The following is a 24,171-nucleotide window of genomic DNA, read 5'->3' as shown; positions in this document are numbered from 1 at the left end:
GACCTGAATGAACCATTGCTGGTGACTAAACATTGTGTGGTGGAGTGTAAAGTTACATCACTCACCATCTGGAGAGAAAAGTCTGAACATGTTGCTAGAATTGTTTCAGCTATAATTCCTTTATATCCTGGCTATATAGATTATCCAAATGGAAAAACATATTTATTAAATAATCACTAATGTTGGCTTATCTATCCTTTACCAAAAGTGAATTATACTTTCCATTTTTTCCATGTCTCAATCAAAAAATGTAAGGTGTTTAGCATGCTGACGCCATTAAGAAGTGTGATTCTGCTCTGCCGCGCTTTCCCACACTTTTCCCATTGAAATGAAGGGCTGGACAATAGAAGTGTGTCCATTCAGATGCTAATGACTCTGTGGGTAACCAGATCCTGACAGGCTTCTTGAGAAGTGTGGTAAAGTCACATTGGAAAACTTCGTACTCATCTAATACTCAGCTTATATCATACTAATTTACTGACAATTACATTTGTTTGTTTATTAATGAATAATACTACTAATTCATTCACATTTGTAGTGCATTGGTGTTTGGTGCTTAATCAATTATTTAAGTTGCACAAAGAACAGATTCTGGAAAGCGATTGCAAATACAGGTCAGATTATTAGGTATAACTACAGTGGAAACTCCAAAAATATGTCAAGATGAATAAATAAATAAATAAATAAATAAATAAATAAATAAATAAATAAATAAATAAATAAATAAATAAATAAATAAATAAATAAATAAATATGTTATTACAGTCAGATGCCAGTAGGAGTTGCTAAACAGCTAAACACAGGCTAGGCAAATAATAGTAATAATAATAATAATAATAATAATAATAATAATAATAATAATAATAATAATAATAATAATAATTATTATTATTATTATTATTATTATTAAAAATAAATAAATAAATAAATAAATAAATAAATAAATAAATAAATAAATAAATAAATAAGTTATTACAGTCACATGCCAGTAGGAGTGGCTAAACACAGGCTAGGCAAATAATAATAATAACAATAATAATAACAATATTAAATAATAATAATAATAATAATAATAATAATAATAATAATAATAATAATTATTATTATTATTATTATTATTAATAAGTAAATAAATAAATAAATAAACAAACAAAAATAGTTGTCAGAAAAGTTAAAAACCCGGAAACTGAACAATTACTCCGCAAAATACAACCTGAATCAGAGACACCACTAACCAAATGTACTTACTTAAACACAGGAGAAAACAATTAGAAGGAAGGTGACTGGGAATGAGGAAATGCAGACGGTTTATTGGAAGCTAAGTCTGGTGTGGCCATGCTTGCAGAATCTGTGACGTCTACAGATGTGATGAACTAAAATAATGTGTTTGTTAAAGAGTAGAGTAGAGTTCATTAAGATTTTCATTAAACTATTCATATCTAGCTATGCAACAAATAATAATTATTAGTCACAGTTTCACAAAGTTGTCCAGTGTACTAAAGATGAAAAAAAATGATTCGACTCACTTTCTGTGAACTGAACCAAATGATTTGATTCACAGAAACAAGCCAGAATTTTCTCCACTGGTAACGGAGGTCTGTCGGGTCTTGTGTGTGTCTGTGTGTGTGTCTGTGTGTGTGTACGCTCCGTATTTTCACCACACACTTTTCAATCATTGTTTTCAATTAAGCAATAATCACATTGTCTGGCAGCCTGCTACCTCGCATCACCACATTTCTCCATAAACGCACCAAAGACCTACAGTACATTATATACTCGTGAATGATGATTTAATGATTTCACAATATGTGCAAGACCAAAGTTTACAGAGTACGCGAAGATAAGAGAAATATATATTTAAAATTGTCTTCATGTTCCATGATCACAGGTGATTTACTATATAATGTACTTTGAAATTGAGTAATGTATGATCACAGGTGATTTACTATATAATGTATTTTGAAAATGTATGATTGAAATCATACATTTCTTGTGATTGTTTTCTCCAAAATTTCTGCTTGATTAGTTTCAATGGTCTTAATATGCTGTTTTGGAAGTGTTTTGCCTACGTTTTTTGTTTCAATACCAGGGTTTCATGGCTTAATAAACTTCAGAAAAGAGGTAAGAGTCGTTGCCACATTTTTATTTCTTTCTTTGCACTTGATATCTGAATAACGCTCTCACAGGCGAGAACATTTCTGATAACATATCACAACATTGACTTGAAGCAATCTTCAAGCTACCTGGCACTCCTAATCGAGTAGAGTTTAAACAGTTTATCAGTCTTTACAAAAGACACAGAAGAAACTTCCAACAAGTGGAATGAAGAAAATGTGAACACACTGTTTCTCAAGAGAAATGAGAAAAAAACAGAATTTTTGCATAAACTGTTGTAGGAGATACTGGGGATGACAAAATGCATGTTTTCTAAATATCAATACCATAAAATAGGTATATTTATCATGCCATATTAACATATTCAATCACTGAAAGGTTAATATGAAAATGGTATTACTTTCTTTGAAAGCATATAAGATACATATATCTTCTGGTTAGATTATACAGTACACTGTGTAACCAGTCAGAATGTAAAATGTGATGCCCATTAGATTAATGGACACATTCTCAACAATGTGATCGTAGAAGATCAAAATATGCTCAGAGCTTAAGCCAAGAAAATAACCCCAAACTCATGTCTAATATTGAACTGATATGAGAAAATACAATACTTAAAGCTTTCCTAAAATGGAAATAGCAAATAAAATGACATGAATTTAAAAACAAATTCAGTTTGTGTCTAACCTAGACCCAGAATGTCAAGACTGCTAGAATTTGTTGTTTCCAGCGCCTCCATTTAGAAAACATTCTAACATATAAAGAATCTTTCTCCAAAATGAAAGTTTAAGGATACTGCCATAAGGCAACAAAGAAGTGTTAATGTGTTACAATGCATTATACTCCCACACAAGGAAATAAAAGTGATCAAATAAATGTTAGTTCAGTATAGAACAATGTATTTTTTTTCCTAAAATGGAAAAAAGCACTGTAAAGTACATTTCAGAAACTGAAAACACTTTATCAGTATTACAGTACTGCATTGTCAAGACTGTAGATCTCGACGTTGCTCCTAACTGGATTCTACCAGCATCTTCATAAAGAATCTTTCTTGAAGTAGAAAGGTATCAGTCTATCGCCCATAAGACAATAATAAGATGTTAAGTTTTAACAATATGATCCTGTTCACACAGAACTTGAAATAAAACCATGAAAGTCCACATAGACTTGTTTTTTCTGCTTTAGAGTCTTCTCTTCACCAGGGCCTCCAGAGGGAGCTCTTAACTGAACTCTTCTCTTTGCTGATGATCTGCTGCTCTGTAGAGCTCAGCTGAACCACAACACTTTCCCTCCTGTTCTCGTCTGAAGATGGCTGCAGATTCTGGAAGTGGTTCAGCAGTTTTCTCTGGCTCTGTGTCTTCACCTCTTCTTTAGACAGGAAGTGAACAATGTCATGGACACATCTGGAGAAGCCTTGGTGGACAGCTGTTGAGCTGGAGGAGAATACAGACTGCTGCTGCTGCTTTTGTCTCAGGAAGCTGACTGTCATCTCCAGGATATCTGCTTTCTCCAGTTTGGAGTCAGGCTGCTGGTTGAGGAACTCTGGAGCCAGGAGAGACTTCAGCTGCTCAATGCTGCTGTTGATACGATCTCTGCGCATCTTCTCCACCATCGGCTTCCTCAGCTGTGAATAACAAAGAGAGAACATTTAATCGTCTAGAACTATGAAGAGTTATTGAGTAGAAAGCAGGTCATTATAAACACTGAAATGAAGCAGGATCTTAATTTACCTTGTTGTTCAGAGGTAGGTGCTCGTTTGAGATGTTCAGTGCTGAAGTGATGGTTGGTGCCATGGCTGTGTCTCTGTGCTGTAGATCTCTCTGTGTAGAGTGGGTCTGATTTGTACTGGCTGCAGCTCCTCTATTTATACTCCCAAATCTCCATATGAATGTGTGGGTCTTGGGCTTGTTGGAGGTTCTCACAGTTTGGAGCCAATGGGAGAGCTTGGACACACAATGAGGAATGTAGGGCTGCCACATGCTCAGTGTTCTTCTAGCAGAGGACAATATCCATGTCTCAGGGGAGCAGGTGGAGGGGTGGGGTGATGGAGATGGACTCATAGAGAACACTGAGTGAATCTGGGAAAGTGGTGACCCTGTAAAGAGAGCAGATCTGCTGCCTGGGGTCTCAATGACAGAGCACACGCTCATCATTACTGCTCACACGTGTGGAGGTGACACTTATTTTAATGGGATATAATGGGATATGTGCTGTGTTATATATTAATTTTGATCATTTCTGATGTTCACGTTCTAAAATCATCATACTTTGTATCAGGAAATGATCACCAGTTGTTAATAGTTACCACAGATTTCCTGGGAAACCTTGATGTTAACAATAATGATGATCTTTACTTTTGGCTGCATCATTTTCAACATTATCTTTACCTCTTTTTCCTCGTTTTCTGATGCACGTCAGTATGTTTATACTGTGTTCATGGTAATTTTACTGTAAGGTAAAATTCACCCTCATATCCATAAGTGTGTCTACTCCCTTGTGTGAACCCAAATATCCAGTGGGTGGTGGAGTTTACGATGGTAATGACGACAGACTGTGACTCTTCCCTCCTGAGCTTTCCCACACTCTGACTATTGAAAGAGTGAGCCAGAAACAATAGAAGTGTGCCTATTCACATGCTAATATATCTTTCAGGCTAATCTTTAGAAAAGACGGGGCAGTTTCACCTCTATTGCCCCTGAGGGCTCTACCCTTCTTCCTGCACACCCTTAATATATTGCTTTCATTACAAGGTGTTACATTTTTGCTGTCATTCCTTATCAACAGGTCTCAATAACATGAGCTTTAGAATTCTTCATTTGTAACTTTATCTCAGATTTTATATTTCAAATCTAGACATAATTAATTACCTTAGACACATAACCTACAATTAGAATAAAATCAGACTCCCTTAGACTAGAAAAATAATAAAAATCTTCTCTGTGATTTTAGCACCATGAAGCTTCTAAAGCTGGGCATTTTTGATCATATCCTAAAAATCATCAGGACACAGATGTCAGTGTGTCTTCACATTTATGGATCTTCGCATTTATATATCAGTCATTGGTTTTTCATAATGAAAATGATTCGTTTAACTTTTTTTTGGAAGATGAGTCTTCCACCAATAATAACCTCTCATTATTATACGTGAAAAAATTGAAGATCAGTAATTGTCTAATTGATTATCTACATTGATGTTGATTATATCTTGTAAGTTATAATAGAACTTTATCCATTACTTGCATTCTGTGCTTTTTCTTCCATCACTACCGAGTCTCCAGATGTAACAGATGTGTCTCTTGTCATGTCTTTGTCAGTTTAGAGCTCGTCTGAGTTTCCCACACTGAGTCCTCTGTGCTGAGATCAATGGAGTACAAAAGCTTCAGAGTCCTGAATGAACCATTACTGATGACCAAACACACAAAGTCTGACGTCACTCACCATCTGGAGGGAAAGATTCTTATTGGCTGAAACATTTTTATTATTATTATTATTATTATTATTATTAAGCTATATTTTTGCTTGTTTCTTATTTCCTTCCTTGATAGACATTTTCTCATTATCCCACTTTAATTGAAATTTTATTAGAATTGATAAATAAGTCTCTTGCACCAATTAAATCTAGTGTCCCACATTTTATTTATAATTATTTCACCAACAGAGTGATATTTTTCAACACTATTTACAAAATAATTGAATAATAATAAAATAATATCTGCAGGCATTAACCTTAATGATTCAACAATTGTCTTATGAATTGGTTTGTGCAACGTAATCTAGTTTCTTTTACTAAAACCTTCCCACTTGTTAGACTTCATGACAAATGAAACTGAACACGGTGAGCAAACCAACTGCTCTGTTATGTTTGGAATGGAATTAGAAAAGAAATACATATTCATGCATTAAGCCTCTGCGACCATCCTCGCTCTCGAAAAACAGATTATTAACAACAACTATTTAGATGAAACTAGTTTTAACAGGAAACACAAGCAATTTTTACAAACTCTGTGGATCATTATGTCAGAAAATGAAACCGATTAAAGTAAAATACGTTTTTAATTTAAGGACAGTAATAGCACACGTGTAAGGAAAATAAGTCCTGAAAGGTTCTTCAGTAGGGTAAAGGTGGAAAAGTTCCCAAAAATGTCTTGTTGGTATCTTTATAATTGAGAAACACTCATTCATGAGGTTCTAAGGTGAACTTTTAAGGGCTGATTCTGACCGCTTACATTCCACATATCACTTTTGTTTTATACCAAGACACGTGTTGATGTTTGCTTTTTCATTTAAATTTAGTGTAAAATAGAGTCATGTCATCTTTCTTGATATGTGAACAATATTTAACAACTACAGCAATCATCTCTGATCTATCTTTGTGTTGACCTTCAATATTCTCATCATAATCTTCAGTAACATTCCTATAACTGTTTTCCTCTTCTCTATCTGTATCTGTATCTAGAATTCCTGTTCTCTTTGGGAGTGTTTATATCAAACACACTGTTTGAGGTTGCAGGTCCATGATTATGCTAATTCTACTGTAATGTTCACCCTCATATCCAGTGCCTCTGCTTTCTCTGTGTGCAACAAAATCCTCAACAGCTGGTGGAGTTCAGGACATTAATGACCACAGAGTCTGATTCTTATCTCCTGAGTTGTTTTGCACTCTGACCCTCAAAGACATCTGAACACTCAGAGGAATGCATTACAAAATTCATCACAGAGAAGAAAGTTCTTCAGAGATATTTTTATTTTGTTTTCTTTCTGGGGCACTTTTGTGTTAGAGTTAAGGCAAGATAATATGCGATAATATATCACAACAGTCACTTGAAGAATTCTTCAATACACATGGTGCTCGTAATAGAGCAGAGTTTAAACAGTTAGTCTTTACAAAAGACACACAAAACATCTCCGACAGCTAAAAAAATAAAAATTAATATTTCTCAAAAGAAATAATCAATGGAAATTACACATAAAATGTCTAAACAGATACTGTCAAGGGCAAAAATGTATGTTTCATAATAAACAGTACCACACAAAAGGTACAAAATAAACCTTTTACAAAGGTAAAAAGATGTAAAACTTCTCAAAGGGATGAATAATCAACATGAAGCATATTGATAAACTGACACTAAAATCCCATTTCAAATAAATGGAAATTTAACTCTGAATAATTCTGTATTAATCAGAATGTGATCACCTTCACAGAAGGCATTTGATTCTTATATATTTTTTAGACCACTATATGAATTTAGTGTATTTCACCAGAATGTACATAGTACGTGTATTTCACAGTGTAATTGGTGACCAATTCCCAAAAATGTGATCAAACCCGATCAAATAAAATCAAAATATATTCTCAAATGTAATAGTGAAATTTAAAGATAATACAAATTATAGTTCTTATAAAGAACAATACACACAGTGTTTGTCTTTCTAAAAACTGAAAACAGTTTCTAAATATTATTCATGTTTAACATAAACATGCATTGTCAAGACTGTAGTTCTTGACATTGCTCCAAACTGGATTCTACTACAATCTTCAGGAATCTTTCTTGAAGTAGAAAGGTATCAGTCTATTGCCATAAGACAATAATAAGATGTTAAGTTTAACAACTCAGTTATGATCTGAAAGAATCTATAAAGTCCACATAGACTTGTGTTTCCAGCTTTGAGTCTTGATCTCCTCTTCACCAGGGCCTCCAGAGGGAGCTCTTAACTGAACTCTTCTCTTTGCTGATGATCTGCTGCTCTGTAGAGCTCAGCTGAACCACAACACTTTCCCTCCTGTTCTCGTCTGAAGATGGCTGCAGATTCTGGAAGTGGTTCAGCAGTTTTCTCTGGCTCTGTGTCTTCACATCTTATTTAGACAGGAAGTGGACAATGTCATGGACACATCTGGAGAAGCCTTGATTGACAGCTGCTGGATGCTGCTGCTGCTGCTGCTGCTGTTGTCTCAGGAAGCTGACTGTCATCTCCAGGATATCTGCTTCTCCAGTTTGGAGTCAGGCTGCTGGTTGAGGAACTCTGGAGCCAGGAGAGACTTCAGCTGCTCAATGCTGCTGTTGATACGATCTCTGCGCATCTTCTCCACCATCGGCTTCCTCAGCTGTGAATAACAAAGAGAGAACATTTAGTCGTCTTGAACTATGAAGAGTTATTGAGTAGAAAGCAGGTCGTTATAAACACTGAAATGAAGCAGGATCTTAATTTACCTTGTTGTTCAGAGGTAGGTGCTCGTTTGAGATGTTCAGTGCTGAAGTGATGGTTGGTGCCATGGCTGTGTCTCTGTGCTGTAGATCTCTCTGTGTAGAGTGGGTCTGATTTGTACTGGCTGCAGCTCCTCTATTTATACTCCCAAATCTCCATATGAATGTGTGGGTCTTGGGCTTGTTGGAGGTTCTCACAGTTTGGAGCCAATGGGAGAGCTTGGACACACAATGAGGAATGTAGGGCTGCCACATGCTCAGTGTTCTTCTAGCAGAGGACAATATCCATGTCTCAGGGGAGCAGGTGGAGGGGTGGGGTGATGGAGATGGACTCATAGTGTGAATCTGGGAAAGTGGTGACCCTGTAAAGAGAGCAGATCTGCTGCCTTGATGACTGACAAAGCACACGCTCATTATTACTGATCGCACGTGTTGATTGATATTGAATCACATTCCTCAATCACTGACCTTTTATTTGAAAATATTGAACAGTTTGTTTCAATATTTGGAATTTTATATGCTAAGTCAAATGCAGACGGTTAAGTACTTATTTTATTTTATTACACACTAAAATAGTGTAATATATATATATATATATATATATATATATATATATATATATATATATATATATATATATGTATATATAATTTTATATATATATATATATATATATATATATATATATATATATCTAGCTATATATATATATATAATTGCCTATGTCCATACTTTACTATTCAGTATGCCCCATTCATTTTAATAATACAATTTCCGAAGCATACTCAACGTTTTCACAAAACACCTGTCCAGGTTCAACAGATGTGTCTCATGTCATGTCTTTGTCGGTCTCTGTGAGTTTAGAGCTCGTCTGACTTTCTCACACTGAGTCCTCTGGGCTGAGATCAATGGAGCACAAAAGCTTTAAAGACCTGAAAAGGATCAGTACTGATGACTAAACACTGTGTTGTATTGTAGATGAAGCTTAATGCCACTCACAATCTGGAGGGAAAGATTCCTATTGGTTAGAACACTATGAGATTCTTTACTCATTATTTTCCTTTCCTCTTTTTTATTTATTCACTTTTTCCCGTCTTCTTCCAATGTAGCATTTGAATAATTAATAACAAATAATATTAAAGTGATATTTAAATTTCTTGTGCTTATAATTTTATACTTATAGTTACAGAGTTAAGTGAAATTGATATTTTAATATGACAAATTTATCACAAAGTGTTCACATCACTACAACAGCATGCTGGTGGCCCCTGGAATTAATGTTAATGACTAGTAAAACTGGGACTCGGCTTTCCTGAGCTTTCCCACACTCTCCTCAGTGAAAAGGCTCCAGTGAACAATAGACGTGTGCCTACTTAAATGCTAATCAGCCCTACACACAGCTGGTCCCCACACCCCCAGGGCTGAAGCTTTGTAGATAACCATCTTGACCTTCTTTAAGCACAGAGTAAGCACAGAAAAATCCCAACTGACATGGATTTACAGAAGCGACGTATATATCAAAACACTCTTCGTTTAGGTTTGCTGTGTTGGATATTTAGTAAGTTACTTTCATACGTACAGTTCATGGATTTCATGGATTAACGTAGTTAACAAAAAAAAAATCAGCCATGTTTACTTCGCGACAGTGCTTTAAACAATAATTAACATAAACTTCATCTTAGCCAGGCAAAGCTATTGATTATACAAATTAGAGCGTTATTTATAACTTGTTCAGATAGATTTTGCTGAATGAGAATCTGGTTGAGAATTTCTTATGTTTTTTCATATTTTGTATATATTTTTAAAATAAATATTATTAAATTATGCTTTTATTGATCTATTATTATTATTATTATTATTATTATTATTATTATTATTATTATTATTATAACAGTGCAACATACAAATATATTATCTTTGAGTCTTTGTAATTTTTTTCCCCTTAATTCTGTAACAAAATTTTATTGTTATTCTAATGCACTGGAATTATCCATTAAAATTCAATATGCACTAATTAGAATGTTTTGCTTGCTCTTGCCTACTGAAATTCATTTCTGAAATACATTTTATAGGTTAAAATTCTACTAGAAGATCTAGGACTCAAAACTCTATAAATAAATAAATAAATAAATAAATAAATAAATAAATAAATAAATAAATAAATAAATAAATAAATAAATAGAAATAAAGTAAATTAGGAGAGAAATCAGTGAGCATGGATAAGTGAAGCCTGGCATGAGTTTGAGCAAAGCTGTGAAACTGCTTTTGTCCCATTTTGAACTGCTGTCAGTTGTTTCCACCAAATTATTATAACCAGGTCCAAAATGATATATATACACAATATATATATATATATATATATATATATATATATATATATATATAAAACTCTAATTATTGTTATTATGAGATTTTCTCCATTATATTCACACAAGGCAAAGGAATAAAGGTAAAAAACATATTTATTTCATAAGAACAAATATGCAAATAACAATCGACTGATTATAAAAATTCAACAAAATATTGTCATTCATATGATACACTGTATCTTTAGAAATTAATTCAACATTTTTCTTTTAGAGTGAACCGTGTCCTCCATCAGAAAACACGCTCATTATTCATCCTAAATATAACTGAGTAACATCTCTCAATGAGAGCGAAAGAATATAACTTTAAAACATAGCTGAATGCATAAACTGCATCCTTTAACTTATTCCACAATATTACATATACTGTAATTGTGGAATATATACATTTTTTGTTGCTTATAATCTCCACAGGCAAGATACTATTCAGCTTATAGGCTCAGGGTCATCCGGAGTGAAAGTGCAATTTTTTCATCCGGAGTTGAGGTAGCTCAAGAGCGTCTCTGAAGAAGTGCTGACATCCTCATAGCTCTACTGTTCAAAAAACAGTGGAGTTACATCTTCAGTCGGGGACGGGCAAAGTCGGAGAATATCCCGGGTACACCTGGAGTAGCCGTTATGGAAAACCAAGGCCTTCTTCATGGTGAAGAAGGACACCGTCTTCTCCAGAAGATCAGAAGTGGGGATGCCGTTATAGAGGTGTTCTTCCAGTGACGACTTCAGTTTCTCCACCTTGCTGAAACACTTCCTTTCCAAGCTGTGGAGTTTACACCTGCAAAAAATAAATGGAGTATACATCAACAAACTGCTTCGAATCTGCAAAATATAGTTTGCTGACATACTGGTATGACTGTGTACTGTAATAATAACGTATTAATAATTAACATAATAATAACGTCTTCATTTTATATAATATCGCTGATGAATGCTGGGTTCTGATTGGTCAGATGGTCTTGATTAAGTTTTATAACAGTGTGCTATATCTATATTATTTTAAGGAAGTTTTTTGGATGTTAAATTAAACTAAAAATGGATTTCAAGAAATATGACTGTTTCTTCTTTATTTAATTTTTAAAAATGTTAAAGACTGTCAAATTGTGGTGATATAAGAGGAATAAATCACTTCCAGGCATCCTCTGATAGGAAAATAGTTAACTTTATGGTGCTTTGCATTGGGTCAGGCCTTAAAATACTATGGTATTGTTGATTACTTTCCTGTAATAGCATGCCCCCAAGTGCTTAATTTCCTATGCTATATTTATTTATTTATAATAAACAGCACATTTATGCCTCATGGAACAATTATAACATTGTATTTTGAGAAAACTGTATACATGGATGTATATTGTATTTTCAATTAGCTTCTGAAACAATTGAATATATATCGCTGATGTTTACTTCTAAATTCAAGCAGACGCTATGATTTTTTTCTGTATGTTCAATGTGAAAAAAAAAAACAGAATCTGTTTGAAAGTACCTGGCATGATGAACGTTGTCCTGAGGTGTGATGTCCACGTAGGCAGGCATGTTTGATGTTAGCGTCGGAGCTTGAGAGTCAAGACCAGTTCTTCTTAGAGCACAGGCCCGGTTGAGGTTCAGTTCGAATCTGGCTTGTATCTCCCGATCGTGCTGGTATTTATACAGACGTTTGTCTGGGATCAGCCAATGAGAGCATCCGAAATTAAACAATAGTCTGCTGATAGGTCTTTGGTTAGTGGGACTATGATGGGACACTTCAGTGGACAGGTGGGACGTTCTCTTCTCTGCCATCTGGCATCGGGGTCACACTTACTCCAGTGTGGGAAAATGACTAGGGGCATGAGCATCCAGATTTTCCCATGTTCCCACACTGTGATTAGTGATAAGGACTGAATGTAGATTTTCGTAAGCAATATTTCGTATATCAATTTAGAGCAAAAGAATTAATTACAATTACCATTACGTAATGGATGTCACCTTCATGTTATTCACTAGATAAAATTTTCCTTATGGCCGTCATGTTCTGTAAGTGTACATTTATAGAAAGCCTGACTTACAGAACTGTAATCTACATTGGCCTGTACAGGAATATTCAAGGAGTTTAGTTACAGTTCATTTTGGTTCCGATCCCTCACTCTGGTAGCCTGTGAGAGCGGACACACTTCTATTGTGTGAGGGATTTAACGTGATGAATGCTGAAGTGTGGGAAGCCGTGTGCCTCTGTGACTCCCACCAGCTCGGAGCAGACGAGGGATGTGTGACTGGGGCGTACTCAGCTTACTACTGATGAACAGCTGTGTGTGTAAGTGTGTGAGTGTGTGTCTGGGCCAGACTGTGTGAAATATGTAACATACGGAGACCTCTCAACCTGATATTATTTATCATATTTTCTTTTTCTGAAGGAAAATCTTTTCTACACTGAGCTCGTGTCTTTTGCCTGGGAAAGTTTATATAGGGAAGCTTTCAAGTCATTTCAGAGGTAGAACTGGGCCACAAAGATCACAGGTGTATCTTTATAGGTGCTAAAGAATGTAATGGAGTTTTACAACTGATTTAGAAATACACATAGTTATAAGAGATGAATAAATACGGAATAAAATGTGATAGATCGTGGTGTAAGAGGAGCGTAATTAATCATGGGCTGGAGATTATATCAATAAGACTATGCAATGAAACCAAGTGAACCTGTATTACTGTATAAACTATAACGCTCTTTATCTCTAACTATTACAAAGTGCTGACACCGGAGACTCTTTCCATAAACATCCAATAAATATCTCCTTACAAAAAGCTTCACCATATCAATAATTATATTTGTTTATTAAATAACACCACATTTTTATTGTGTGTATCATTAGGTTGGTAGAATGTCCACCAAACAAGCTGTCTTAATATATAAATGTCTTGATATTTACATCCAAATAAAGTGATTAAAATAAACAAGGTGGCACGTGTGAGCAGTAATGATGAGCGTGTGCTCTGTCAGTGACACTGATCCCAACATCAGGCAGCAGATCTGCTCTCTTTACAGGGTCACCACTTTCCCAGATTTACTCAATGTTCTCTATGGGTCCATCTCCATCACCCCACCCCTCCACCTGCTCCCCTGAGACATGGATATTGTCCTCTGCTAGAAGAACACTGAGCATGTGGCAGCCCTACATTCCTCATTGTGTGTCCAAGCTCTCCCATTGGCTCCAAACTGTGAGAACCTCCAACAAGCCCAAGACCCACACATTCATATGGAGATTTGGGAGTATAAATAGAGGAGCTGCAGCCAGTACAAATCAGACCCACTCTACACAGAGAGATCTACAGCACAGAGACACAGCCATGGCACCAACCATCACTTCAGCACTGAACATCTCAAACGAGCACCTACCTCTGAACAACAAGGTAAATTAAGATCCTGCTTCATTTCAGTGTTTATAATGACCTGCTTTCTACTCAATAACTCTTCATAGTTCAAGACGACTAAATGTTCTCTCTTTGTTATTCACAGCTGAGGAAGCCGATGGTGGAGAAGATGCGCAGAGATCGTATCAACAGCAGCATTGAGCAGCTGAAGTCTCTCCTGGCTCCAGAGTTCCTCAACCAGCAGCCTGACTCCAAACTGGAGAAAGCAGATATCCTGGAGATGACAGTCAGCTTCCTGAGACAAAAGCAGCAGCAGCAGCAGCATCCAGCAGCTGCCAATCAAGGCTTCTCCAGATGTGTCCATGACATTGTTCACTTCCTGTCTAAAGAAGAGGTGAAGACACAGAGCCAGAGAAAACTGCTGAACCACTTCCAGAATCTGCAGCCATCTTCAGACGAGAACAGGAGGGAAAGTGTTGTGGTTCAGCTGAGCTCTACAGAGCAGCAGATCATCAGCAAAGAGAAGAGTTCAGTTAAGAGCTCCCTCTGGAGGCCCTGGAGAAGAGAAGATCAAGACTCTAAGCTTTTTTTTAATTAACCTTTGAGTAAGAGTATAACTGAGTAGTTAAAACTTTAACAGTTTATTATTGTTTTATGGCTAAAACGCTGTTATATATTAGTCTGCCCATTAAAAGCTTAGATTGTTTGCTGTATATAATATACATTTCTGTTTTAAGAAATGATGGCATTCATCTGGTAATCTTAAAAATGTGATTTATGTTGATATTTTATACTCTATGAGTTTTCACTAGTTTATATAGATGCGATATGTATTTTAATATCTAACCACAATGTGGTTAATCTACTTATTGCAAGATTACTTGCTTTATATTAATAAGCATTTCTGTTTTAAGAAATGATGGCATCTTCCTTCCCACTTGGGAATCTATTTTGTACACAAATTGTGCTTTATATTTTTTCCTTTTTTACTCTATGAGTAATTTTTCTTTTCTTTCACTCTTGTAAGATAACCACAGTGTGGTTATTGTTTTGCCCACTGAACATAAATGTAAACCTTTCCTAAAGGTTTGTATTTTTGTAATAATATGGTGTAACTGAACACAACGTTTGAAGTACATGGCATTGCATCAATGTATTTGATTGTACTGATGGTTATTGTGGAAAGAGAATAAATAATTGGACGTGAACTCACTGGTAAAGATCTTTGAATGAGCCTATGGAAATAACAGAATTATTATAACATACTAATTGATCTATATTTAACAGTCTGGCCAGTGATAGCTCAGTTTAGCTATCGGGAACTGCATATGGGTCCTAATTACATACATATCCTAATAATAATTCAGTAATTACTAAATAACATGCTTAGGTATAAATGAAACTAAAGGTAGCCTATAAGGAAAGGTACATTTTCTTCTATTCTTCTTATGTATTTGGATAAAAAAAAAGTCTGATGAATGTCCATATTTAGTGTATATAACAATATAACACAGACAAAGAATTAGAGACAAAAATTAACTTAAATACAGGGAATGTTTATTAAGTGATTTCAATTACAACATGACACCAAAATAAAAGCGATCCATGCTGAATTCAATAGTCCGAGTCATAACACACACGCCTTCACAAAAGACAATAATAACATTAAATAATAAAAAACGGACACTTTGTTTGCCGCACAGCACAGAGTCCTAACTCTGGTCTTGGAGTATCTGCATATTTTAGAGCTCGAACACACCAGATTCACCTCAGGAAGGGCTGATGAGGATGAAGAGGGTATGCTTAGAGCAGAGAAATCATTAAAACATGCAAGAGCTACACTAGGACCAGGGATGAGAACCTGTTGCATACACAGTAGACAAATGAAGTAACAAATACAACTAAAGTGGTTCTAGTACATGCAAATGTTGCACAAAATTACAAAGCAACCACGACAAAAACACTATATTGCTATAAGATATGAAGTGATAAATAGGAGGCTGGACTGCGCACCAAGTCAGTTTTTCTTCCATGGTCTCCACAGAGCCACTCGGTTCCTGGATGCTGTTCGTTTCGGTGATCTGTGAGCAAAATGTCTGTGATTCGGAAACACGGAGCCCAGTCTTAGGCTCGTCCTCTGCAGCACATAGAAACGTTTGATTTCTTCTCTGTCTTTGGGTGGCAGATGAGCGTGCAGGGACACGTGGCGCAGCATTTCGTGCAAACACTGAGAGAAGCCACGTGCAAAACTGGAATTTGCGCGCGAACACGCCTTCTGCCTGAGCAACGTCACAGCCATCTCTAAAATGTCGGCTTTCTCCAGTTCGAGAGCTTGATCTTCAGGTATCTGCATGATGGGATAGAAAATCAGCCTTAGCTGCTCGATGCTGGTGCTGATTCGATCTCGGCGCATTTTCTCTGCCAGGACTTTGTGACACTGAAGGAAAAGTGGGGGGAAAAAATTAGGCCACTTGCAAAAGAAAGATCCCATACAATTCACACGCAATTCCAGGTTTTTGAATCACCACATGTGATTATGTGAGATATAGACACTTGGGGGGGGGGGGTGTTGTTTTCTAGATTTTAACACATGAACTCTATGCGCGTGAAAAAAAATGTATTTCATGTGAGCATGAACACACATGCACTACACATGAAAAATAGGTGAATAACATCTGTGATTATTTACAAGTTAAATCCAAGTTACCTTGTGAGGATTCTTAGCTCATGAAAACATGGTGCATTATTTATATTTATTTTTAAATTGCACAGTAGAATTTTTTAAATCCATTTTGTATATTACATATGCACAGCATAACACTTAGAAATTGTTGCACGAATGTGAGCACGAGTGAAACGAATTTCGTGCACGTGCACCCTGATTTCGATCCGACATAAAATGTTCAAAAAAAAAATAAAAAATAAAATAAAATGTGCAAAAATCATCGTTGCAGCCTTTTCTGCTCTACTTACTTCATTTTCTGTCCTCGCGCGTGTCTGATCCACGTTTTGCATTTCTTTCACAGCCAACAAAACAGACCCCCCAAAAAAACCTGACAATGCATGCACGTGAGTCTGTATTTATACCCAAAATAACGACCCTCAGAAACACGAGACTTGGCTTCTTCCCACGCCGACGGATAATTAAAGGAGAACAAAAACACAGCAGTGATGTCTTGTGTTGGAGCTACTTCCTCTCCCACGATGGGAAAGCGACACGGGCCGCTATAAAGTGTTAAAAGTGTGCCTGTAACACCTGCGCATAGACGCCATGTTGCGCTCACAAGTTCGCCATGTAGGCGCGAGGCAGTAAAGTCTCCTTGCCACGCTTCACTTCACGTCCGTCTTTGATCCCGCGACTTGTAATGGCCTTGTCTTTGCTTTGAAACCTGACCCGTGTCTCTGGTTCTCATTCCTTCCTGCATCACGTATCGAAAAGTTTCGTGCAAACCCCCCCAGTCACGTTTAAAACGTAATTAATAACACGGGGGTCTTGCACGCGCCGTGCCTCATCAACCCCTCGTGGTGTTACCGGCATGGTTAACATTACACCTTACTCACCCTTAACATTAAACACACACACCCGGAATCTGCTCTGGAAAAATATTATTATTATTATATTATCCATAGATGACGTGCAATGCATACATTTACACACACACACACACACACACACACACACACACAGTCCGTCTTACTGTCCTGCTGAGGAACAACCACAGGCTTCAATATGAATGCATTTGATTAATCTAATGTCTTCACCTACATCTAAACAGAACCTTAACTTTACTAACCAATGAGAAAATGTTTGGCTGCAGGCTTTCTACACACACACACACACACACACACACACACACAGCTGTAGTTTTCTGTGTATTCAAATAACCACCAAAATATTCCTAAAGTATTACTACTTAATTTTATACAGAAGTATATTTCATTTACTGAAAATGTTTTATTTTCATGAATGTGGCATAAAATCTATTAAATCTCCAATCAAACATTTGTTTGCATTGCTTTAAGAATGTGAGTATCATTTAATGGGTCAGTAAATAGCTGCTTCAGGTGAAAATCAGGCAGTGTGGCAACATTATAAAAGAATCTAATGCACTAAAATATTATTTTAAATATTTCAATGTTAAATATTTAACTTCCATCCTATACATATTAGATTTTTAGATTCTGATGTAGCATAATTTGTATTGACTAAGTATCGATTGAGTAACGGAAGCCTGAATGTCTTGATTTGATTTGTCACCAACGCCTCTCCCACTGGCCTCTGAGTGTGGGAAACCTAATCCTGCCGGGGACTCATGCCTTTGTAATGCTAATGCCGTCCTATAAATAGGGCAGAGAGGGATCCTCACTCCAGACCACATCTGACTCGCTCTCCTCAGAGAAGCACAAGCTCTCCTTCTGAAACCATGGCTCCTACTTGCATGCCTTCTGCTGACTACTCAAAGCTTTCCAACAAGGAAAAACATAAAGTAAGTATCTTTACTGCTGTAACTCCTTAACTTTATCGCTTTTGAAATGTCTTCCTTTTTTACAAAATGGACAAGTTTCTAACAGAATTTCTCTTTCCTTTTTTTCAGCTAAGAAAACCAGTGGTGGAAAAAATGCGCCGTGATCGCATCAACAGCTGCATCGAGCAGCTTAAGGTGATGCTGGAGAAAGAATTCCACCAGCAAGACCCCAACACCAAGCTGGAGAAAGCTGACATTCTGGAAATGACTGTCGTCTTCCTGAAGCAGCAGCTGCAAAGCCAGATCTCAGCGCCTCAGAAAGCTCACTGTGACGGTTACTCTCAGTGCTGGAGGGAGACCGTGAACTTCCTGTCTGCCAACTCCAAACTTGACGTGACGCTTCAGCATCTCAACCGCGGTCAAGAAGCCCAGAGAGCACAGAAAGATTTACAGGTGTCTCCGCGTTGCTCCCAGATCCACCAGGCTCCGGTCAAGCAGGAGATCAGCGTGAACAGACCTGTGTGGAGGCCGTGGTAGAGACACTGATCACTGAGACTCTCTCATGTTAACCAGATGGTAGTTTCACCATCGCAAAGTCGGAGTGTATTTTCCATTCCAGTATCTTCAGGTCATTTTCTCATGTTGGGTTTTGATCAGTGTATGTGTATTGTATGTCCTCCCTATGGGTGGGGCAAGGTTATCAATTAACCCATGTCATTTATCTTCATATTGAAGAGCTATATATCTGATTTGTCTTAACTCCAGTGAAGTTTTATTTATTAAATTATTCTAATTGACAGTATTTGTTAACTTTTTAAGTGTGTATGTCTTTTTTTTACTCATTTGTGACTATGAATAAATTTGTAAATTTATTACTTGCCTTGGTTTTTTCGTTAATCTATTAGCCTTCACATATCAATAATAACCAACACATGGTTGTTGGCGGTTGCTCCTTCATGGTCAAACAAAACCCATGTGGTTACATTAGAAGCAGTTAAACTGGTCCATTTGTAATTTAATATAATTAATGCAAAGCCATTCACACTTGGTTTTACTTCAATGGCCAAGATCATTTCCATTTCCATTTCTCACAGCAAACACTGAATCTTGGGTTGCATTTGAAGGCCACATTGCAAAGAATTAGCACTGAAATGGAAATTAATGGATTAAGATGTTCTTTGGTTAGATTTTCAACATCACATTTGACATCTAAGTGGCAGTTGTATTGTGTAGCATGGTATTCTTGGAAAACCCAATACATAGTATTAAATTGCTCCTGATTCCTCATGTAGAGAAGATATTCTGCATCATGAAATGAAGATATAATTCATTTTTACACATCATTTATTCAAAGCCTTTTCAATTAACCTTAGAAATTGGAGTACCAATTAGAGGCCTACTAATGTATAGCTAGCAGCAGGCTAGTAACTAAGAAAACTGTTGTTTGGACATTTCTTTTATAGATTTAGATTTACATATATATATATATATATATATATATATATATATATATATATATATATATATATATATATATATATATATATATATGACTGAAAATATTAATAAAACAAAAAATATATATCTGTCTCCTACTCCAATTTGTTCATAAATATTTTCCCATCTGTTGATACCTAGGATTAGGGCATGTGTACACATGTATAGACGCATGCAGAAAGCATGAGTTCACAGGACTGTGAGAAAGACAGCCCTAATGTCCTTGTTTATCCACTAGAGCCCTGATAGTCAGTGTGTGCTGTCAGCTATGGTTTCATCAGACAGCTGGTGAGCTCGATGGATACAGGCTGAGTTTCTCGGCACATGTGTGGGGCCAGCTTCTCGCAGGATTTCCCACACTCCTGACACAGTCTCGCCTTTCAGCGCAGACACAAAGGAAGTGTGCCGCGCTAAATTATCCATTAGGCATGGTAGTGTGAATTCTAACCCTCCACCACCTCTGATGCGCAGCCACCCCCCTGGGAGAGACCTGTAGGCATGTTAAATTCAACTTGTTGAATAGATGTTGAAGTTCATATTGATTGAATATATATGAAGAGTAGTGTATGATCTGTGTTTCACAATTGGCTGCCATATGCTTTTGGTCGCACAGGATATCAAGTGATGGGAAGTTACAGTTAGTTTGATATGTGTATATGATATACAGTATATACACATATGTATACACTTATTGTATATTATATATACTGTGCAGTATATGCATGCTTTAATGCTTAAATGCAGAATAAACTATTACACAAAAAGACACATAAGCCTGATCTTATGGGAAAAGAAAGATGTTTGTTTGGTTTCCATACTGCATATTTTCTGTAAAGCTGCTTTGAGACAATGTCCATTGTTAAAAGCCCCATTTAAATAAAATGGAATTGAATTGGACATTGATCATGATTATGATGGTGGAAAAGCTCTCATTTATTTATACACTCATAAAAATCTGCTCAGCATTGCCTAGTCAGTGTATTGCATAGCCCTGATGTTAAATCAGGAAAGGAAGAGCACTGGCACACTTTTCACACTGTCACAGGTGTGAACACGACTGAATTGCTACCACAAGTCTTCAGTCTGACAAGGTGTCGATTAGTGGGATTAGAAGGCAGAAAACACACTACAGGCTAGACCTGTGGTTTTTCAACATGGTCTCTAAACACCTTCAAAAAATATGTGACATATCCAAGAGGTCTGAGGTTTACAGTGAAACATTATGATATACAAAATTATACTTATGGTTATTACTGAATTGCTATAGTTATATAACAAATTGAGTGTTCACTTGTATGGGTTTAATCTAAATCCCAGAAGCTTAATAACAAGCATAAATAATGTCAATTTAAATCAAATGTAAGTTGAATCAAGTGTATGTTGTATGGTGTTAAATATATATATATATATATATATATATATATATATATATATATATATATATATATATATATATATATTTAAAATATACTGAAATATTCTAAGATGTAACATAAGTGCAATTGCTAGGTGTTTTTCTGGGAATAGAAAGAATAAAGTAGTAAGTACGATGCTATACATTTGCCTGGTGTGCCTATTATTTGATTAGTTAGATTATATACAGAAATTCTCGATCTTACACCTTTACATGGAAATTGTTTTACACAACTGCGACTACAGTGCATGGCATGTGCCTTTACTATTGTGTGAAGCCTTTGGTCTCTGTCAAGTTGTCAGTTGGATTAAGAGACAGCAACACCCCCTTCCCAAAATACACACACACACACACACACACTTTTCTATGTCCTAACCCCCACTGAGAGACACACTCCGCTTCCTGGCATCCCCCCCTCCTTCTCTTTTTCAGCTCAGGTTTGCCCTCAGGCTTAAGCCATTGATGTTATCAAGTGTTGCGCACAAGCCTCTGATTGGACGATTGAGTGTGGGAAAGCTCAGAGTGTCTCAGACCCATGCTGTTAGACGCCGAGAAACGTATTGTAAATGGAGCATCGCCTTTGTGTGCAATCAGTCTTCATTGTCAAACCTGTTTATGAAACAGAATACCTTCATACCAAATATCGGTTATGGCCAGTATTAATGTTATCATGGGAAAAGGGATAATACGACCACCCAAGGGATAAAGGAAGATTTCATAGATTCATTATGATATGAAGAGTTAATCAAAACATGAAGATATAGTATAAATAAAGTGAAACTTTAGAATCAGATTTGTGATATTGAAGCAAGAGTATAGGAATTAGAATTAAGCTGAAAACTCAAAGAGAAATTATTAAATTATTATGTATTTTTGCCATTATATATAGAAAGCCTACTGTGTGCAGTATGTAAAGAGCATGTGAGCCAAATATATGAATGAAGATTAACTTTATGTAGGTTGTATTAAGTCTACTGCCTTATAAAAAATACTGAAAACTAAGAAGTAACTCTGTGCTTTCAAGAAATATATCTGAGAAGTGTTCCTGAACTTCCATCACTTATGTCTAAAGAAGAGGCAGCAGCCCAACAAAACAAAAATTACTACAAAATCTGACATGTGAGTTGTACATTATGAACCTAACATATGAGTACATAATAAGTAGCAACAGATTATTTAACCAGTTACTACACAATCTGTATATATTTTATGCAAATGATTACACAACCTGCATGCACATTATTAAATATTTCAATTTTAGGGATTGGAAGTGTCTGAAATCTTCATTAACCTAAGATCTGAAGTGTACATGCTGTAACAGTGTGGATTATTAAAGAACCGAGAGGAAAGTCATGAGTTCATTTTTGTAAATCAGTTGTTTTTATTAAGCAAACAACACCAGACACACAGTGTCAACTATACATTTCGGTGCATTAAAGTACCAAGATGAGAAAATGTACAATTTCTCAGCTGCCTTTATAAAAGGCCAAAATCAAATCAAAGATTACAACAACATAATCCGACAAGTCATTACAAATGCTCATTCTAAGACAATATAGTAAAGACATACAGACTTTATGTATAAAAACAATACATGACAGAGCAAACTTATAAAGTTCAGTTTCCAACAGTATTCAATATGAAGAATCTGCACTTTAAATGCTTCTCAGAGAGAAGAATGTTTCACAATCCATATTGGAAATATGTGGAAATACAAATCTCCTACATTATAAGAGATGGTGAAACTACCATCTGGTTAACATGAGAGAGTCTCAGTGATCAGTGTCTCTACCACGGCCTCCACACAGGTCTGTTCACGCTGATCTCCTGCTTGACCGGAGCCTGGTGGGTCTGGGAGGAACGCGGAGACACCGGGAAATCTTTCTGTGCTCTCTGGGCTTCTTGACCGCGGTTGAGATGCTGAAGCGTCACGTCAAGTTTGGAGTTGGCAGACAGGAAGTTCACAGTCTCCCTCCAGCACTGAGAGTAACCGTCACAGTGAGCTTTCTGAGGCGCTGAGATCTGGCTTTGCAGCTGCTGCTTCAGGAAGACGACAGTCATTTCCAGAATGTCAGCTTTCTCCAGCTTGGTGTTGGGGTCTTGCTGGTGGAATTCTTTCTCCAGCATCACCTTAAGCTGCTCGATGCAGCTGTTGATGCGATCGCGGCGCATTTTTTCCACCACTGGTTTTCTTAGCTGAAAAAAAGGAAAGAGAAATTCTGTTAGAAACTTGTCCATTTTGTAAAAAAGGAAGACATTTCAAAAGCGATAAAGTTAAGGAGTTACAGCAGTAAAGATACTTACTTTATGTTTTTCCTTGTTGGAAAGCTTTGAGTAGTCAGCAGAAGGCATGCAAGTAGGAGCCATGGTTTCAGAAGGAGAGCTTGTGCTTCTCTGAGGAGAGCGAGTCAGATGTGGTCTGGAGTGAGGATCCCTCTCTGCCCTATTTATAGGACGGCATTAGCATTACAAAGGCATGAGTCCCCGGCAGGATTAGGTTTCCCACACTCAGAGGCCAGTGGGAGAGGCGTCTTCAACAATAGAAGAGGCATCAATTATTCCATGGTTAACCGGCCTCATGGCCCCCACAGGGGGACAGCCTTCTAGATATCAGTAGCACAGACACAAGACAGGTTGTTAGACTTTTATTACCTGGGAACCTTCCCTTTGACTGATAAGCCGTCTACAACTGGGCTTGAAAGTCTGATAATTTCCCAAGGGCCACTGGCATAAAGATAAAACATTATACTTCTTATCTGGCTCATGCACATTTC

At 36.5% G+C, this 24,171-nt stretch overlaps 5 protein-coding genes and 1 pseudogene across 5 annotated transcripts; 2 read left to right on the top strand and 4 right to left on the bottom strand.

Annotated features, from left to right (window-relative positions):
* Nucleotides 1–2,110: 2,110 nt before the first annotated feature.
* On the bottom strand, nucleotides 2,111–4,492 carry LOC131342298 (transcription factor HES-5-like). The gene is made up of 2 exons (XM_058373025.1): nucleotides 3,846–4,492; nucleotides 2,111–3,739 (listed from the first exon to the last, which is right to left on the bottom strand). The coding sequence occupies exons 1-2, from the start codon at nucleotides 4,266–4,268 to the stop codon at nucleotides 3,311–3,313; spliced, it is 852 nt and encodes a 283-aa protein (XP_058229008.1). The 5' UTR covers nucleotides 4,269–4,492; the 3' UTR covers nucleotides 2,111–3,310.
* A 2,386-nt stretch (nucleotides 4,493–6,878) lies between these two features.
* Nucleotides 6,879–8,602, bottom strand: LOC131342644 (transcription factor HES-5-like; annotated as a pseudogene).
* A 5,179-nt stretch (nucleotides 8,603–13,781) lies between these two features.
* LOC131342661 (transcription factor HES-5-like) lies at nucleotides 13,782–15,281 on the top strand. The gene is made up of 2 exons (XM_058373778.1): nucleotides 13,782–14,059; nucleotides 14,166–15,281. Exons 1-2 carry the CDS (start codon nucleotides 13,811–13,813, stop codon nucleotides 14,616–14,618), a joined length of 702 nt encoding a protein of 233 aa, XP_058229761.1. The 5' UTR covers nucleotides 13,782–13,810; the 3' UTR covers nucleotides 14,619–15,281.
* Nucleotides 15,282–15,646: 365 nt separating this feature from the next.
* Nucleotides 15,647–17,350, bottom strand: LOC131342833 (transcription factor HES-5-like). Its single transcript, XM_058374083.1, has 2 exons — nucleotides 16,994–17,350; nucleotides 15,647–16,457 (listed from the first exon to the last, which is right to left on the bottom strand). Exons 1-2 carry the CDS (start codon nucleotides 17,033–17,035, stop codon nucleotides 16,038–16,040), a joined length of 462 nt encoding a protein of 153 aa, XP_058230066.1. The 5' UTR covers nucleotides 17,036–17,350; the 3' UTR covers nucleotides 15,647–16,037.
* A 1,024-nt stretch (nucleotides 17,351–18,374) lies between these two features.
* Nucleotides 18,375–19,291, top strand: LOC131342700 (transcription factor HES-5-like). The gene is made up of 2 exons (XM_058373838.1): nucleotides 18,375–18,507; nucleotides 18,616–19,291. Exons 1-2 carry the CDS (start codon nucleotides 18,445–18,447, stop codon nucleotides 19,021–19,023), a joined length of 471 nt encoding a protein of 156 aa, XP_058229821.1. The 5' UTR covers nucleotides 18,375–18,444; the 3' UTR covers nucleotides 19,024–19,291.
* Nucleotides 19,292–22,809: 3,518 nt separating this feature from the next.
* Nucleotides 22,810–23,834, bottom strand: her15.1 (hairy and enhancer of split-related 15, tandem duplicate 1). Its single transcript, XM_058373841.1, has 2 exons — nucleotides 23,702–23,834; nucleotides 22,810–23,593 (listed from the first exon to the last, which is right to left on the bottom strand). Exons 1-2 carry the CDS (start codon nucleotides 23,762–23,764, stop codon nucleotides 23,186–23,188), a joined length of 471 nt encoding a protein of 156 aa, XP_058229824.1. The 5' UTR covers nucleotides 23,765–23,834; the 3' UTR covers nucleotides 22,810–23,185.
* Nucleotides 23,835–24,171: the final 337 nt, after the last annotated feature.

Source organism: Hemibagrus wyckioides, linkage group LG21 (genome assembly GCF_019097595.1).
Source record: "Hemibagrus wyckioides isolate EC202008001 linkage group LG21, SWU_Hwy_1.0, whole genome shotgun sequence".
NCBI classification, from domain to species: Eukaryota; Metazoa; Chordata; class Actinopteri; order Siluriformes; family Bagridae; genus Hemibagrus; species Hemibagrus wyckioides.
Note: the sequence above shows the minus strand (reverse complement) of the source record. Positions and strands in the feature narration are given on the sequence as shown.

Excerpts from the sequence above, each read along its gene's own strand:
- LOC131342298 (XM_058373025.1), bottom strand. The coding sequence starts at position 4,268 with ATGATGAGCGTGTGCTCTGTCATTGAGACCCCAGGCAGCAGATCTGCT. Across the intron at positions 3,740-3,845 it reads ACCTACCTCTGAACAACAAG|CTGAGGAAGCCGATGGTGGA; the intron begins GTAAATTAAGAT and ends TGTTATTCACAG.
- LOC131342661 (XM_058373778.1), top strand. The coding sequence starts at position 13,811 with ATGTGGCAGCCCTACATTCCTCATTGTGTGTCCAAGCTCTCCCATTGG. Across the intron at positions 14,060-14,165 it reads ACCTACCTCTGAACAACAAG|CTGAGGAAGCCGATGGTGGA; the intron begins GTAAATTAAGAT and ends TGTTATTCACAG.
- LOC131342833 (XM_058374083.1), bottom strand. The coding sequence starts at position 17,035 with ATGCAAAACGTGGATCAGACACGCGCGAGGACAGAAAATGAA. Across the intron at positions 16,458-16,993 it reads GCGCGAGGACAGAAAATGAA|TGTCACAAAGTCCTGGCAGA; the intron begins GTAAGTAGAGCA and ends CTTTTCCTTCAG.
- LOC131342700 (XM_058373838.1), top strand. The coding sequence starts at position 18,445 with ATGGCTCCTACTTGCATGCCTTCTGCTGACTACTCAAAGCTTTCCAAC. Across the intron at positions 18,508-18,615 it reads CCAACAAGGAAAAACATAAA|CTAAGAAAACCAGTGGTGGA; the intron begins GTAAGTATCTTT and ends CCTTTTTTTCAG.
- her15.1 (XM_058373841.1), bottom strand. The coding sequence starts at position 23,764 with ATGGCTCCTACTTGCATGCCTTCTGCTGACTACTCAAAGCTTTCCAAC. Across the intron at positions 23,594-23,701 it reads CCAACAAGGAAAAACATAAA|CTAAGAAAACCAGTGGTGGA; the intron begins GTAAGTATCTTT and ends CCTTTTTTTCAG.